This window comes from Myxine glutinosa, chromosome 13 (assembly GCF_964187855.1).
Source record: "Myxine glutinosa chromosome 13, kmMyxGlut1.1, whole genome shotgun sequence".
In the NCBI taxonomy this organism is placed as follows: Eukaryota; Metazoa; Chordata; class Myxini; order Myxiniformes; family Myxinidae; genus Myxine; species Myxine glutinosa.
In genome coordinates, this window is record NC_136273.1 from 39,782,736 (window position 1) to 39,799,905 (window position 17,170).

The window sequence follows — 17,170 nt, forward strand, 5'->3', positions numbered from 1 at the left end:
TGTTTCCGAGTGCCTCGGTGGTCCTTTTGTCCATCCACATACCTCACCAACGGCTCCCAACAGACTAGCTTTCATTGACATCCAACCACTTTCAAGCTCAACCACATCATCCTCGACCCTACTCAACCTCTCTTTTAATGCCTCCCTTACTGTCACCTCTTTCAACCTCCACACCTTCATTCTCGGTTGGTACTTCACCCGCCGAGCTCTCCTCGCACCTTTCACCCTTACGTCGCAGACAACCAAGTGGTGCTGTGAAACAGCCTCCTCCCCCGGGATCACCTTTGTGTCCCGGAGGTGCCCCCTATCTCGCCTACGCACCATCAGGTAGTCAACGGTTGTCGTCGACCCACCTGACGTGTATGTAACAAGCTTATTATCCTCTTTCTGGAACTGAGTATTACAAATCAACAAATCAGCTCCATCAGCAAACTCCAAAATCCTTTCACCTTCTCCATTTCTCACACCATATCCGTAACCCCCATGAACTCCGTCAAAACCATCCATACTCCTTCCCACATGTCCATTTAGGTCTCCTCCTACCACAACAACTTCCTCGTCTTTCACGTTTTCTATCAGCTTCTCTATCGCACACCAGAACTTGTCCTTCTCTTCATCGCTTCGACCAACCTGCGGAGCATATCCCGAGATGACGTTCACCAAGAGCTTTCCAATCATCATTTTCACCGTCATCAACCTATCACTCACTCTAGTCACACTCACCACACTGTCTACAAACTCCTCAGAAAACAGGACACCAACACCATTCACGCCCTCCGGGCACCCTTGCCACACAAACTTGTATTTCTGTCCCTGCCTACCCTTCACCATTCTCACACCACTTCCCTTCCATCTCGTCTCTTGCACACAACATATGTCCACTCTTCTTCTGACCAATACTTCCACCACTTCTCCTGATCTCCCTGTCATTGTCCCTACATTCCATGTCCCAAACCTCAGAAACCGATCTCCACTTCGGGCTGTACCCTGCCCACATGTAGTTGTAATTGTCATGGTTCTCTTTTTGAGGCAATGTTTTTATGGCCGGATGCCTTTCCTGACGCCAACCCTCTTAGTCGCCTCTTACGACACGCAGGGGATACGGCGTACCTATTCTTATCCAGGGTACACACTGGGAAATGTTTAAAACATGGAAATTCTGGGGGATTGGGGCGGGGGGCTGCGTCAGCATCACGGCTGCGGTTTAAACATATTTAAATAAAACCATGAAAAACAATCTGGGAAAAGTCTCTAAGTGAGAACGTGGATTTGAGAAAGCAGGAGCAGAGGTGAAAGAACAAACGAGATATAGGGGGCGGGGCACAAGTCGAGACGAGGGGGCCGCACGAGACACCAGGCCGCACGAGGCGCGAACAAAGAAACGACTAATTACACACAAATTTGCAACAACTACAAAACCAAAACCAAATAGAAACACACAATAACACATACACAACAAAATACGCAGCGGAAATTTGACAAAGAAACGAACGGGAAAACATTCAAACTTTGATGCCGTGGAGAGATCGAAGCAAGCCCCGTCGCTCGAGGGACACTACCCCACTGAAGACACGTTCATATACATATATACATATATATCCAGAACCACAATCCTCTGATGCCCCCAATTAATACCTTTTCACTTAAGGTGTCTATACAGTGGCCATCATTGCTTGGACGGTGCACACCACAGACCAATAGCAGGTGGTCTCAGAGAGGTATACACAGCCAAAGGTATATGATAGTGCTAGGAGGGTGACAATGGACAATGCCAAATGGAGTTGTTGAGATTGACAGCAAATCCACCTCTACAACAGGAGCAGTGGCATCAAAGCAGAAGAGAGAATAGGCAGGGAGAGACACACAGGAAACGTTTCTGTTAGGTATTTCTGTATAAACAAAGTCAGGAGCTGCAACAGAAACCTGAACGGTGAGATCAGTAACACTGTAGAGAGAGGAAATTTTCGCACAATTCAATTTTCGTGCCGAATGACAGGAAAATGTGTATGCACATTTTTGGGGATTTCGTGGAGCGGGCACGCGACACATGACAGACAATCTCAACGGTGTTAACCATGTGCAGCCCCAGGGAACGTTTACATAAGGAGACCATAACTTGCAGTGGAACTAGAATTGAAGAGAAACGGGCATCAAAACACATTTTATGATAAACTAAGGTTTATGCTCCTGTTACAAGTAAACAAGACATAGCATACAGGTACAAGCAGATGCTGCATTGACACAAGTACCAAAGTTAAGTAGTGCCAACAGATCGAAACTTTTACAATTTTATATACACTCGTACACCCGTTCCCTATGGGAGCGACAGGAAGGATCATTCCTCTCTGGGGAATATAGATTAGAGTAGATCTAGGCTCGGGTCTCAAGAACGTCGGGGATATGTTCATTTACCAAGTTTTGTGTAGAGAGCTTGCAAAGTGGCTTAAGCATTGAAGCAAACACTCCATGCAAAACTGTTGAAAAGGAACGGCAGGCTTGGCAAGTGCTAGTGCTTGGCTTGGCAAGTTCTTGGTAACGGAACACACACCAGGGTTCCTCCCTTTCAGTTTCGTGTTAAACAGCAGTAGCGACTGTTTCAAAAGGTAATCATACCATAACATGTTTGTGGTTTATAGTATTTTTATGCCTCAGGCGACTTCATAGACATTATGTTTTCAGGTTGTCCATCCGTCCGTCCGCGATAACTTGAGAATGGCCGAGGGGATCTTAGTCAAACTTGGTGCAAGTATGAACACTATCGGTCAGAAGTTTTAGAACACCTCAAATTTCTCCAGTTTTTATTGAAATTTAAGCAATTCAAGTCCAGTGAATAACCTGAAATGGTACAAAGGTAAGCAGTAAACTGCTTGAGGTTAAAAAAGAAAAGTTTAGGTAAGCAAAAACAGAAAAATAATGTAAATTGCAGTTATATTGTAAAAAAAAAAAAAAAAAGGCCTTCTTCAGGGAGCAAGTAATGGGTTAACAACTGAAAGCTGTTCTTCAGCAATGTACGTAAATTAAGCCTTGAAAGTTGATGCAAACAATTCCTCCAGGTGTCCCAACCTCTGCTTTTTTTTTTCTTTCTTTTTTTGTATACAGAATCGAGGCTCGTGAAAGAGCTAACATTTATCACACAAACAAATCAAACAGACAAACAAAGAAAGTATATAAAAAGGGGAGCGGTGGACAAGATGGGGAGAGAAGGGGAAGCACATAAACACAACATTTGAGAGCAGGGACATCGGGAGATGTGTGGGAGGGAGAGGGCTTGGGGGGAGGTGGCATGGGAAGGGGAGGGGGGGTTGGGAGAAGTATAAACACAAGGACACCAAGGACTTCCAGGAAAGAAGTTGGTATTTCAAAAAAGTGGATTTGGGGTGAAATTAGCAGGGGTAGAAAAGATCAAGGTTTTGGATGGGGGAAGATAAGAGATGGTGGTGAACAGCTGTTTTAAAGACCTGGAGGGAGGAGTGGGATTGAAGAGAGTGAGGGAGTTTGTTCCAGAGGCGGGCGAAAAGAAGAATGAAGGCGTAAAGGTGAGCAGAGAGTCTTGATTTTGGCAGTTTAACCACAAGAGGGTTGTAGGCAGATCTTGTGCGACCTGTAGGAATATTTGGGGGACAGAGCCCAGAGAGAGCTGGAGGAGCAAGGCCGGAGAGGAGTCGGTAGAAGACAGGAAGACCGCCAACCTGCCTGCGGTGAGTAAGTGAAAGGCCCTCAGAGGTAGCTTCATCACGGGAGATTCCAATGATTCTGAATGCTTTGGTTTCAACAGCGTGAAGCCGAGCTAGGTGTGAGGCAGGAGCACCGGCCCAGAGGGGGGAACAGTATTCCATTGAGTTGCGGATGAAAGCCTTGTATGTGGTGAGGAGCTCAGGTGTGCCAAGGAAGGACTTCGCACGACGGAGGATGCCAAGTCGGCGACTGGCTTTGGAGGCCAGATTTGAAATGTGGTTTTCCCAGGAAAGAAAGTTGCTGATTACTTGATTACAAACCCCCTGTCTGTATAAAAGCAGTATTGGAACAGACTGTTATTACACCCTCTGAAGCATTATTTGGACAATATTGCACTGCAGGAAGTAGTATATTGCTATCATAATGGCAAGAACAAGCGTTACGCCTAGGTCCCCCATCGGTGAAGTGATGTGAGTTGACAAAGTGGAAGACGCAAGGCGGCCCTCTTGGATTTTGACGTGGCGACCCAATTTTCAATAGCGTTCTTCCTTATGCGTAGATAAACCCACACACCAGATTAGAAGTTAGTAGTTCGTTTATTTTTCAAGATATTTCGCTCACATGGTTCAGACATATATATGGTGGCGGCCATCTTGGATTTTGACGTGGCGAACCAATTTTCAATGGCGTTCTTCCTTATGCATAGATACAACCACACACCAGATTAGAAGTTGGTACTTCGCTTATTTTTCCAAGATATTCCGCTCACAATGTTCAGACATACATGGCGGCGGCCATCTTGGATTTTGACGTGGCGACCCAATTTTCAATAGCGTTCTTCCTTATGCGTAGATACACCCACACACCATATTATAAGTTAGTAGTTCGTTTATTTTTCAAGACATTTCGCTCACAAGGTTCAGACATATATATGGTGGTGGCCATCTTGGATTTTGACGTGGCGACCCAATTTTCAATAGCGTTCCTCCTTATGCCGAGATACACCCACACACCAGATTAGAAGTTGGTACTTCGCTTATCTTTCAAGATATTCCGCTCACAACGTTCAGACATACATGGCGGCGGCCATCTTGGATTTTGACGTGGCGACGTAATTTTCAATAGGGTTCTTCCATATGCCGAGTTGCACCCACACACCAAATTAGAATTCGGTCCTTCGCTTAGGCACGCACGCATGGACGCACGCACGCACGGACAACCATAGTCCCCCTTTCGCTCCGCTGTGCGACGGGGGACAAAAAAGGCAATTAACAAAGGAAGACAGACAGACCATTACAACCCTTAAAAGTGTAGGTCTTTCCTTTAGAGAAATTGCAAAGAAAGCCAAAGTGTCAGTGAGTACAGTTTCCGACACCATCAAAAGGCACTTGTAAACTGGAGGAAACTGACAGGAAGAGGTCTGGCAGACCCAAAGCCACAACAGAATCAGAAGACAAGTTTCTGAGAGTCAACAGCCTGCGTGATGGACGGCTCACAGGACAACAGCTTCAAGCACAGCTTAACACTGGTCGAAGTAAGCAAGTCTCAGTTTCAACTGTGAAGAGAAGACTTCGAGCTGCAGGTTTGACAGGTCGAGTGGCAGTAAGAAAGCCATTGCTAAGATGGCAAAATAAGAAAAAGAGGCTTGCCTGGGCCGTGAAGCACCCCAGTGGACTACTGAAGACTGGAAGAAGGTCTTATGGACCGATGAATCAAAATTTGAAATCTTTGGTTCATCACGCAGGGTTTTTGTACGCCGTCGAGTAGGTGAAAGGATGGTTCCTCAGTGTGTGACACCAACTGTCAAACATGGAGGAGGAAGCGTGATTGTCCGGGGCTCTTTTGCTGGATCCAGAGTCGGCGACTTGCACAGAGTGACCGGCACCCTGAACCAAAAGGGCTACCACAGCATTTTGCAGCGCCATGCAATACCCTCTGGTATACGCTTAGTTGGTCAGGGGTTCATCCTACAGCAAGATAATGACCCGAAACACACCTCCAGGCTACGTCAAAACTACCTTCGAGGAAAAGAACAAGACGGTAGGCTTCAAATCATGGAATGGCCAGCACAGTCTCCAGACTTAAACCCCATCGAGCTGGTTTGGGATGAACTGGACAGAAGGGTGAAAGCAAAGCAACCTCCAAGTGCAACACATTTGTGGGAACTTCTGCAACAGTGTTGGGAAGAACTTCCCGAACAATATTTGATTTCCATTGTAGAAAGAATGCCACGAGTGTGTTCGGCGGTGGCTACTATCTGCAAAAGGTGGCTACTTTGCTGAAACAAAAATTTAAATTAAGTAATGATTCTATGATTTCTTTTTTATCTCACATTGTTTATTCGTTCTATGCTTAATTTAAGAGTCCATTAAGACATTAAACTGCATAAATTTCAATATAACTGGAAAAATTGAGGTGTTCTAAAACTTTTGACTGGTAGTGTATAATAAGGTAAAGATGAAGTGATTCGATTTTGGGGTCACATGTTCAAAGGTCAGAGGTCATGTTAGGTAAAAATCCTGTTGCCACGATAACTTGTGAACCAGTTATAGGATTCTGACCAAATTTGGTACACTTATGTAGAATGATGTAGAGATTGCATCTGGTCAGATTTTGGGGTCAAGAGGTCAAAGGTCAAAGTCTGTACTATGTCTATAACTTGAGAATGGCTGAAGTGATCTAATTCAAACTTGGTACAGGTATGTATAATGATGTAAAGATTAACCGATTATAATTTGGGGTCATGAGGTCAAAGGTCAAAGCCTGTAATAGATCCATAGCTTGAGAACAGCTAAATGGATCTAATTCAAACTTGGTACAGATATGTATGATGATGTAAAAATTAACTGATTAGATTTTGAGGTCAAAGGCCAAAGGTCAAGTCAGGTAAAAATGTGATAACTTGAGAACAGCTGAATGGATTTAAATCAAACTTGGTACAAGTATTATAATGATGTAATAATGGGGGTGGAGGCATATCGGTCGATGTTGTGACGTCGAAGAGCGTCGTTCTATTAAATCTGGTTACTTCTGGTAAGGGGTTTCCACGACACGGCATGATAAGCTATTTATACAAATTAACGTTTGTCCAAAGGAGGAAACCCCTTGGGAAGAGGGTATATTATTCGTATTAACATTGTTTTGTAGTAACATTACATTAATATTATGCTATCATCTTCAGATTTGTTATTACTTTTGTTATTGGAAGCAGCCTTGGAAAAACGCCATGATTAGCTGTCTTAACAAGGATATTCACCTCAACACGCAACCCCCTTGGCGAGAAATAACCCCCCTCGGGTAGAGGTGGAGGGGGGGAGTGGAGGAGGTTAAATCACGACAACCTCCATTGTGTGACTCTTAGTCTCCCTGTCAGGTTTGGTTGTGATGGGAATAAGTAACGACCAAATATATCGGTCAAAAAAAATAAATAAAATAAAATCAGACAGAGAGACACTAAATTGTGTATTTTAGTATGATGACGCACATGAGCTTTTCTTGTACGAAGAGGCTGCGGCCACACACGCTTGAGTGTATGGACCCATATCTCCATATCATCTTCATATGCGGGTTTCATTTCAGAAGGTGGAACGGAGCCTTCTCAGGTCTCAAAAGTATACACCTTCATGTACAGTCACGTGAAAAAGTAAGGACACCCCATGTAAAGTTTTGACTTTTTCAACATATTTCAACATACAGCTATTTGATCTTCATTTCAACAATATTGATAGATAAAGGTGATATAATATAACAAATATCATGAAACATTTACATTTTGTAGTCCATTGTATAATTTAAATACACATAAATGCAAATTTCGCATGTGGAAAAAGTAAGTACACCCCTACATTTATCACTACTTCAAATAACTAAAATTAGAATCAGGTGCACCAGCTCAGGTGCAAATGATGAGAACATCGTTAGAGAGGATCTTGGAGGAACCTGTCTTATTTAAACCTCAGACATTTAGTTTGGTTTGCTCTTTGTTGTTGAAGTGTGCGGCATCACCATGCCGAGATCAAAAGAGCTCTCTGAGGCCTTCAGAAAGAAGATTATAGATGCCTACGAGTCTGGGAAGGGATTTAAAAAGATCTCCAAACAATTTGAAATCAATCATTCGACTGTCCGGAAGATCATCGACAAGTGGAGAAGATTCCAAACAACTGCCAACTTGTTCAGGCCAGGCCGCCCCAGCAAGTTCAGCCCGAGAGCAGACCGCAAGATGCTGAAATAAGTCTCTAAAAACCCCAGAATGTGATCACGGGACCTACAGGTACCTCTTGCCACTGTGTTCACGAGTGTCAAAGTCAAAGTTCACGAGTCTACCATGAGAAAGAGGCTGCACAAATTGGATCTACATGGGAGGTGTGCCAGGAGGAAACCTTTGCTGTCCAGAAAGAACATCAGGGCAAGACTAAAGTTTGCCAATGAACACCGAGGCAAAGACCGGCACTTCTGGAGCAATGTGCTCTGGACAGATGAGTCAAAGGTGGAGCTATTTGGCCACAGTACCAGAAGACATGTTTGGCGAAAACCAAAGACAGCATTTGACCACAAGAACCTGATACCAACTGTAAAGCATGGTGGTGGAAATATTATGGTTTGGGGCAGCTTTGCTGCATCAGGGCCTGGGCAGCTCACCATCATAGAATCCACTATGAATTCTTCATTGTACCAGAGGGTGCTTGAGGATAATGTGAGGCCATCTGTCGGAAAGTTGAGGCTCAACCGAAGGTGGACCTTGCAACATGGCAATGACCCTAAACATACCAGTAAATCCACCAAGGAATGGCTGAAGAGAAAGAAATGGAGGGTTCTGGAATGGCCAAGTCAAAGCCCGGATCTAAATCCCATCGAGATGCTGTGGGGGGATTTGAAACGAGCTGTGCATGCAAGAAACCCCTCAAACATCGCACAGCTGAAAGAATTCTGCATGGAGGAGTGGGAAAAAATTTCTCCCATTCGATGTCAGAGACTGGTAGACAGTTATAAGAAATGCCCACTTGAGGTTGTTTCTGCCAAAGGGGGCAATACCACCTATTAGAGCCAAGGGTGTACTTACTTTTTCTACATGCGAAATTTGCATTTATGTTTATTTAAATTATACAATGGACTACAAAATGTAAATGTTTCATGATATTTGTTACATTATATCACCTTTATCTGTCAATCTTGTTGAAATGAAGATCAAATAGCTGTATGTTGAAATATGTTGAAAAAGTCAAACGTTTACATGGGGTGTACTTTCTTTTTCACGTGACTGTATGTGTGTATATGTATGGGTTTGTGCACTTCTGGGTTCAGACGTTAGACAGAATTTCATGACATTCTCCCCGGCTTATGAAGGGTATAAAACAACTTCCAATTAGACCAGCTATTTCATGACATTCGTCGTGTGTGTGTGTGTGTGTGTGTGTGTGTGTGTGTGTGTGTGTGTGTGTGTGTGTGTGTGTGTGTGTGTGTGTGTTGCCGGGGCGCGGCATTGCCGGGGCGCCTACGGCACCCGGCAATACCACAGTGCAGCTCATTGAGGCTGCATTGGGAGGGAGAGGTGTACACTAATTGATTGATTAATTGTATAATTAAAATATAAAAACGATCATAAAATATTTTCATAATCAATTGGCTAATCGCATAACTAAACCACTAGTGCTTCATCCGAAGATGTATCTTTTAGAAATTTCATTAAATAAGTCATTTATAAAAAATTAAATTAATTGATTACTCAATAAATAATTAATCGATTAATCAATAAACAATTAATAGATGAAAATATTAATCAATAAATCAAAAATATCCTTGATAGCCACATCACTTGGTCACTCATGTCCAAATATTAGCTTCCCAGCTCAAAAGGTGCCTGAGATATTGGCCAAATGAGAAAGAAAATAAATAAAAGATTAATAATGAAAATAAATAAATAATAATCATTAAAAAATTAAATTATTAATCAATTTGGTCAGAGAACACATAAACTACCACTATTTCATCAGAATCTGTAACTTTAAAAAAAAAAAAATTTTTGTCATTAATCAAATAATTAAATAATTAATCGATTAATTGATTAATTGATTAATTAATAAATCAAAAATATCCTTTGCAGCCAAATCACCTGGTCATTGGCATGTCCAAATATCAGCTTCCTAACTCAAAAGGTGCCTGAGTTAATGGTCAGAAGAGAAAGGAAATTTGATTAATTAAATAAGTACTTAATTAATCGCTAATAATTAAATAACTCCTCAATTTATTGATTAATCAAAAAAAAAAAATACCGTTTTTGACAAAGGACTTGCTCACTATTGTGCCGAAATTTCAGCTTCCTAGCTTAAAGGATGGCTGAGATATCGTCCGGACAAACAAACAAGAAAGCAAGAAACCAAGAAAGAAAACAAGAAACCAAGAAACCAGAGTGAAAACTGAGTACTCCCTTTCAGCGTGCGTCACTGCCGAGCCCCCTTTGGTGCCCGGCAATGACGATTTGCAATGCCTGGAGATGGCATAGGAAAGGAGCGGTGTACAATAAGTTACAATATTGGACGAAAGCAGCGAGGAAGCAATACACATGAAAGGTAGATTGTGTGAGAGCGCCTTTGTGGATCGGCGATGGAAAAAGAGACAAACCTGCAGCACGGTGAGATTTGTGTCACGTGCGAGTGAACGCTTCTCGGTCTCAGATGGGTACGCGTTGTAACGGTGTTCAAAAAGCCAGGCCCTCAGAAGGCGCACGGCTTCGGCAGGAAGGTTCCCTCGGGCCTTCTTGCGAACCTGTGGCCATCCCGTCGATAACTCTTCGTCTTCGTTGGTCTCCGAGGAGGGTCGTCCTGCTTTCGAATCAAAATAACAAAAACATTTCATGCTTAACAACCTTGAGATAGTCTCTCACAATCCGTCCACAACTTTTTCACAGAAAAACAGACAGACAGATGAAAACATAATCTCTGTCACCTTCGGTGGCGGAGGGAATAAAACAGTGCTTCAAGAGGTTAAAAAGAGGAGTTCTGAAATGTCAAACATCATGCCCAGAGGTGACCCGGTGTGGATTCTAAAACCTGCATTCACAGTCATCTATAATATGAAAGGAGCTTGGTCTCGACGTGCCTATGTGCGTCTGTCCGTCCGTCCGTCCGTCCATCAACAATTGTCCTATAGGAGATTTATACGCCGTACGTGCTTTCCATCAATTCTGATTGCCATTTTTTTTATCAATCGGATTCTAGGCAATCTGTAAACAGCACGATATAGTTGAGTAAGGTGATGATAGATGGGCCAGTTTCAATTGACATTAAAATTAATTTTAAAAAACTTATTAACATCAACACTTTTAATTTACATTAAAACAAAAACCCTTTCTCCATCTTCTTCTTCACTTATAATAATGGTGAGTCTCATTCAATCCCGTTTCTCATATCTTCCCTCTCTCCAGCATCAGCATCTAGCTCGCTAACAATCCCTTCCTGTATCACACACAACCACCTTGTAAGCCACCGACCGCACCACACACAACCAGAGATCGGAAGGCGATGGAAGCAACAACCAAAGCTGTCTTTTCAAACACGCTTGGCTGGAAAACCCGTTAAAAAAGAGCGAACACCACTCAAGGGAGGAGTCCAGCTCGGGATGATTGCAAGCGGAAGCAGGCGTTGCCCGGTGAGTGCACAAATGAGAGCACGCCATCGTGTGTCAAAGGGCAAGCGTCGACATTTGCTCCCGGGAACTCCACCTCCTAATGAACTCTGATTCCCCCAAGTCTATGCCCCGCTTGAGCTGCTTAAAAGGTGGAAAGTGAGATGGTTTGCTGCAGTTGACATGGCTGTTGACTTGTGCTGGAGACCCTGGGACAACTCGCCTGCCTGTTCGCTGCAGTTGACATGCACAGGGGACCCCGAGGTAACTTTCCTGCCTGTTCGCTGCAGTTGACATGCACAGGGGACCCCGAGGTAACTTTCCTGCCTGTTCGCTGCAGTTGACATGCACTGGGGACCCCGGGACAACTTTCCTGCCTGTTCGCTGCAGTTGTCACGTGCTGTAGACCCCGAAACAACTTGCCTGCCTGTTCGAGCCATCAACGAGGACCGATTGCGCTGAAGTCAGGAAGAGCTGCACCAGATGGCACTGCGAGAACAGTGCCAGGAGGGTTCAAGGCAGAGGCATGAGGGTGAACGAGCTGGGAGGTCCCTGGCACGGGGTGATATCTCCATACTGACGTGTACACTTTCCTTATACCCCTCCTATACTTCATTTGTTTCCCATTTCGGGATTGGCACACGTCTGAAGACAAATGATGTCTGTAGACTTGTGCCAGGATAAGCCAAAGGCCAAACCCACGCTTTGCTCTACCTTTCTATCTTCTCCTCCTATCTAGATTTCCTCGGTATGATCTGCTGGCAAAATCTCCTGTGTGTAGAACAATTTAAGAACGTACAAGGGGATAAGTGCTACGGGTTAGAATCTGTTCTCGTGTGCCTTTTTCTTGTTTGCTGTGCCTGTAAATATGTGCCTTTAATGATCGATTAATGTGCTTTGTAAATACGTGTGTGCTTTCTTTGGTAAACGGTTTGTTTCCATCCTGACCGTTTCGGAAGGGGGGAAGGTGAGAAAGGGAGAGGGCAGGAGAGCCGGTGGGCTGGCAGGGAGAAGGGGGGTTGGGGGGGGGGGGGAGAGAAAACACTGAGGAGGGGGTAGGAGAACCGCTTGTGCATGAGAGGGGGTGAGGGGTGGCAGAAGAGCCGGCGGGTCAGGGTGGGGGATCAGGAGAACCTCATCGGGGCAGGCAGTGGCCGAGCTGTGCAGAAAGGGAGAGAGAGGTGTGGCTGAACCAGACCACCAATCATTGAACTCCATACTCCACAACCCTGAGGGGGCGGCAAGCAGCGTTCACACTCCAGCCACAAAGCCCTTCCACCCGAATACAAAAATCCCTTCCACCTGAACACTAACACCCTGGAGATAATGTACTGCATCGCTCCACCAGGATCTGGACACAGAGGACTCAAAATTAATAAACTTTTTGTCAAAGTACGTTTTAAGCTTCAGAAAGACAACAACATGATGAAGGCACTGACAAAAAAAAACATTCTTCTTTATAACAAACCCTTTCAAAATACACATCTCAGCCAAGCAACGGAATTTTCACACAAGTCCCACACTTCTGAACCGGGGAAGAAACGGGGAAGAAACGGAATTTAACATCACCCTGTCCTTGAGGGAGGACGCCACCTGGAGCAACGCACCCACCGGGATATCCAAAACACCTGGATGGCCCATCACAAAACGATCCAGAAATGGCATCACACCACCTCCAAAGCATGGTCAAGTTGGGGAAGTTAGGGGAGCAATGACTGCAGATAATGTTCAAACAAAGTAACCCCCCTCCACCCAACAGAGAATACCTATAGGAGACACCTCCGTTTCTTCAACGTCCGCAACATTAACCCCGCATTCCCGGCAAGTTAGCAAAGGGAAACCCCTAGCTCAAGTCTCACACAAACGGGCCAGGGCAAGTACCTCAAAAACATACACCATTAATACATTAACACTCCAGAGTGTCCTCTTCAAATATGGTAACCCTACTTTCACCTGGCCGGCTGGAGTGAATGTTTCACGAGTGCACATTGGTAGTGCATCGGAACCATTGTTTGCAGACGGGAGGCTTTGTGGAATGAATGAAAAGGTCTGGACAAGGGAAAACAAAATGGCGGAAGGGGCGGGGGCAAGGGGGGTTAAAGGTTTAACGATGGGAATGAAGCCGGGCAAGGAGCTCACCTCATAGGGGGGGATCTCAATAAGACAGTACGGTTCTCTACAAGCCTCATGGTTTTGGGCTCGGAGGTGCGAGGTGGAGAGGGAGCGGGAATGGATGACGTCGAGCACACACCCACAAACTGCCACAATATAATTTTGAATTGAATATGGCGACATCAGCATTATCCAATAAATAAATAAATAAATAAATACCACATTGCCTGTGTTCAACAGGAGGTCCAATTTCATCTATGTGTCACATTTTGTGGCAAATGGCGCAGTAGCTTTAGTTTTCTCGGCTTTTCCTATTTCATATTAAAAATGCCAAATTGAACTGCTTCCTTCGGACATGGATGCGATCGTACATGTACATCTTGTAACCTTCTAGTCCCGTCTCCAACCACTGTCCTCATTAAACCAAGTCTCACTTCCTGCAACTATATCATACTCCTCGCTATGCACTTCAGCTTCAAACTCTTGCTTCGACCTTATTATACTCTGACTCCTGGTGCTGGTATTGAATATGTTTAACTTTTCCCTTCTTCCAAATATTTTTCATGCATGCCCTTATCATTCATGCTAGCAGTCGCAGTTTCTTTTTTTTCTTTTTTTTTGTATACTGAATCGAGGCTCGTGAAAGAGCTAACATTTATTTCACAAACAAATCAACTGGACAAACAAAATATATAAAAAGAGGGAGCGGAAGACAAGATGGGGAGAGAAGGGGAAGCACACAAACACAACATCCGAGAGCAGGGAGATGTGTGAAAGGGAGAGGGCCCAGGGGGAGGAGGCGTGGGAAGGGGGGGGGGGGGGAGGGAGAAGTATAAAACACAAGAACACCAAGGACTTCCAGGACAGAAGTTGGTATTTCAAAAACGTGGAATTGGGGTGAAATTAGCGGGGGTAGAAAAGATCAAGGTTTTGGATGGGGGAAGATAAGAGATGGTGGTGAACAGCTGTTTTAAAGACCTGGAGGGTGAAGTGGGATTGAAGAGAGTGAGGGAGTTTGTTCCAGAGGCGGGAGAAAAGAGGAATGAAGGAGTGAAGGTGAGCAGAGAGTCTTGATTTTGGCAGTTTAACCATAAGAGGGTTGCTGGCTGATCTTGTGCGACCTGTAGGAATATTTGGGGGACAGAGCCCAGAGAGAGCTGGGGGGGCAAGGCCGGAGAGGAGTCGGTAGAAGACGGAAAGACCTCCAAGCTGCCTGCGGTGAGTGAGTGAGACGCCCTTGGAGTTAGCTTCATCGCGGGAGTTCTTCCATTTTTATCCTCTCCGCCCTCCTCTAGCCGAAATAGGCCTCAATTTCCACTGCAATCCTTGCTACCCCCTTTATGTTTAGCCTATGGCCACCATTCTGCACAAGTAACAAGAATGTGCCCAAGACGACGCTTTGCGGCATTCCAGCCTCCGTCTGCTGGGAAGACGAGATGAGTGGATGCCATTGATATCAATGCGTTGACAGTGCAAGTGAATCCTGAGACAGTCACCAGGGCATGGAATGACTAACATATGTTACACGCATGTTCATCCGAGTTTGAAAGAAAAAAAAAAGAAAAAAAAAGAAAAACAAAGAAAAACAAAAAAACTTACCCAGGTGTCCCTCCTTCTGCATCTCTGTCTAATCCTCTGTGTCTGTCTGTCTATCTATCTATCTATCTATCTGCCCAACATTTTATAAATTCCTCATCGTTTCCTTTCATCCTCACCATCGTTCCCAACCCCTTCGTGCCCTCCGAGCGCCATTTCTCCTCTTTCACTGGTTGCTGTTTTAAAGAGATTGCTACTTTCATTCTCTCTCGTATCCATTAATTTATTTTTCTGCCTCGTCACGTGTTCTGTCGTAAACTCCCCTGCATGTTTTGTAACGTGAAGAGCAGCTGCTTTGTAAGAATCCGGGCCTCCTTCGTGCCTGCGATAAAGAGCAGCGGTTGAACACACAAGGGCATTATCTTTTCACTTCATGCATCTCTGAGCTTTACAAATGTCCTCGAACCAACACTCATACAGCATTACTTTTTATGGCCTGGCACGATGGCCGAGAGGCTCGCGCACTCTAGCCTAGGTTCTAAGCAGTCTGGCCTAGGTTCGATTCTCGGCCCAACTATAAATCGTCATCCCGGTGTTTCACAGGCGATTCATCGTTGTGTGTGCCGTCCCTCGGAAAACTGGGCGTCCCGTCTGCCGGCATTAGTTGGTGGATGTCAAAGATCCTTCGTGAGGAGAATGCAAGATGTCGCCGGCACCATGAACAAACTCCAAATTCCTGCCCTAACATACAGAGGGCATCGGCGGCACAGCCCTCAGCGATGATGCTGCCCCACAGCCTTCTGCTGCATACGAAAGAAGAAGATTACTTTCGATTTTAACCTTGAACTAGATCAATAAAATTATTTCTTCCTTTACAGTTTACATCATTACGTCTCTTTCACATAAATCGCCAAAATTTGAACAATCAGAACATGCCATTCAAGATGCAGAAGCCATAATCCAAACTACCAGCAAGACGTTTCTAACCAAGCTGTTAGAAGCAACAAACAGAATCGACTCAGCCCCCTCCCTGGAAACGAAGCCACATTCCAGGGACAGATCCACCCTCGTTTGTACCCGTCATGGCGGCTTCGCCAGGCACAGTGACTTACGGGCCTTTGTGTGGAGCAGCGAGCGGTTTCGGGGGATGTCCTGCCCGAGTTCTTTCAAAACTGACTTGGTGCGTCCCTGGGTGCGTGTTCATCCCCGATCCGTGACATCAAATGATCAAAGTGCAAGATACGACTAACTTAAACGCACGAGGAGCCCACTCGGCCCATCATCCCTGTGCTACATCACCACTCCATTGATGTAATCGGTTAATTTTTAACCACTCTTTGTGGGAACAGTGCAGCAGCACACGGTGATATAAACACACAGACAGATACTTATTTTGGGGGTGAGGTGTGATGATGATGAAGATGATGATGACATGCGATGAGGAATGAACAAACACAGACAGCACATTCACCTTTTGACGAGACCATTAAAAAAAAAAATCACAATGCAGGTATCCAGTCACCAATCCATACCTCAGCTACCTTGCAGTCCGACAAATATCCATGTCTCCCGATATCTCCAATACTTGGAGATAACTAACTTAAATTGAAACCTGTCTACCATTCATACTGCCACGACATTTCCAAGAAGACTATTCCATCTTTCATGCATTTAGTGGGCTAGCACGATGGCGTTGAGGTACGCACACTCGCCCAACACAGCTATCACAGGCAGGGTATAAACCCAAGACAGGGTGGAGTGTGGAGCAGCGAGCCAGCTATCACAGCTATCACAGGCAGTAGACAGTTATAGGCCTCTCTGAAGCTCTGAGGCCGCAGGTGCAGCTATCACAGCACCCAAGACAGCTATCACAGGCAGGGTATAAACCCAAGACAGGGTGGAGTGTGGAGCAGCAAGCCAGATATCACAGGCAGGGTATAAACCCAAGACAGGGTGGAGTGTGGAGCAGCAAGCCAGCTATCACAGGCAGGGTAAAACCCAAGACAGGGTGGAGTGTGGAGCAGCGAGCCAGCTATCACAGGCAGGGTATAAACCCAAGACAGGGTGGAGTGTGGAGCAGCGAGCCAGCTATCACAGCTATCACAGGCAGTAGACAGTTATAGGCCTCTCTGAAGCTCTGAGGCCGCAGGTGCAGCTATCACAGCACCCAAGACAGCTATCACAGGCAGGGTATAAACCCAAGACAGGGTGGAGTGTGGAGCAGCAA

General features: G+C 45.0%; 1 protein-coding gene and 1 long non-coding RNA gene across 3 annotated transcripts in view; one reads left to right on the top strand and one right to left on the bottom strand.

Moving 5' to 3' along the window:
• The window catches only part of LOC137413039 (homeobox protein AKR-like), a 48,838-nt gene that overhangs the window by 14,085 nt on the left and 17,583 nt on the right, over positions 1-17,170 (bottom strand). Inside the window, exon 2 of one of the 2 annotated variants that reach the window (XM_068098422.2) lies at positions 10,294-10,493. In XM_068098422.2, coding sequence (XP_067954523.2) covers positions 10,294-10,493 — 200 coding nt within the window. Of the gene's footprint in view, positions 1-10,293; positions 10,497-17,170 lie in introns of both variants that reach the window. The other variant, XM_078767347.1, reaches the window with a different exon arrangement.
• On the top strand, positions 11,065-12,199 carry LOC137413038 (uncharacterized). The gene is made up of 2 exons (XR_010981599.2): positions 11,065-11,559; positions 11,636-12,199. It is a non-coding gene; the product is annotated as an uncharacterized LOC137413038 (long non-coding RNA).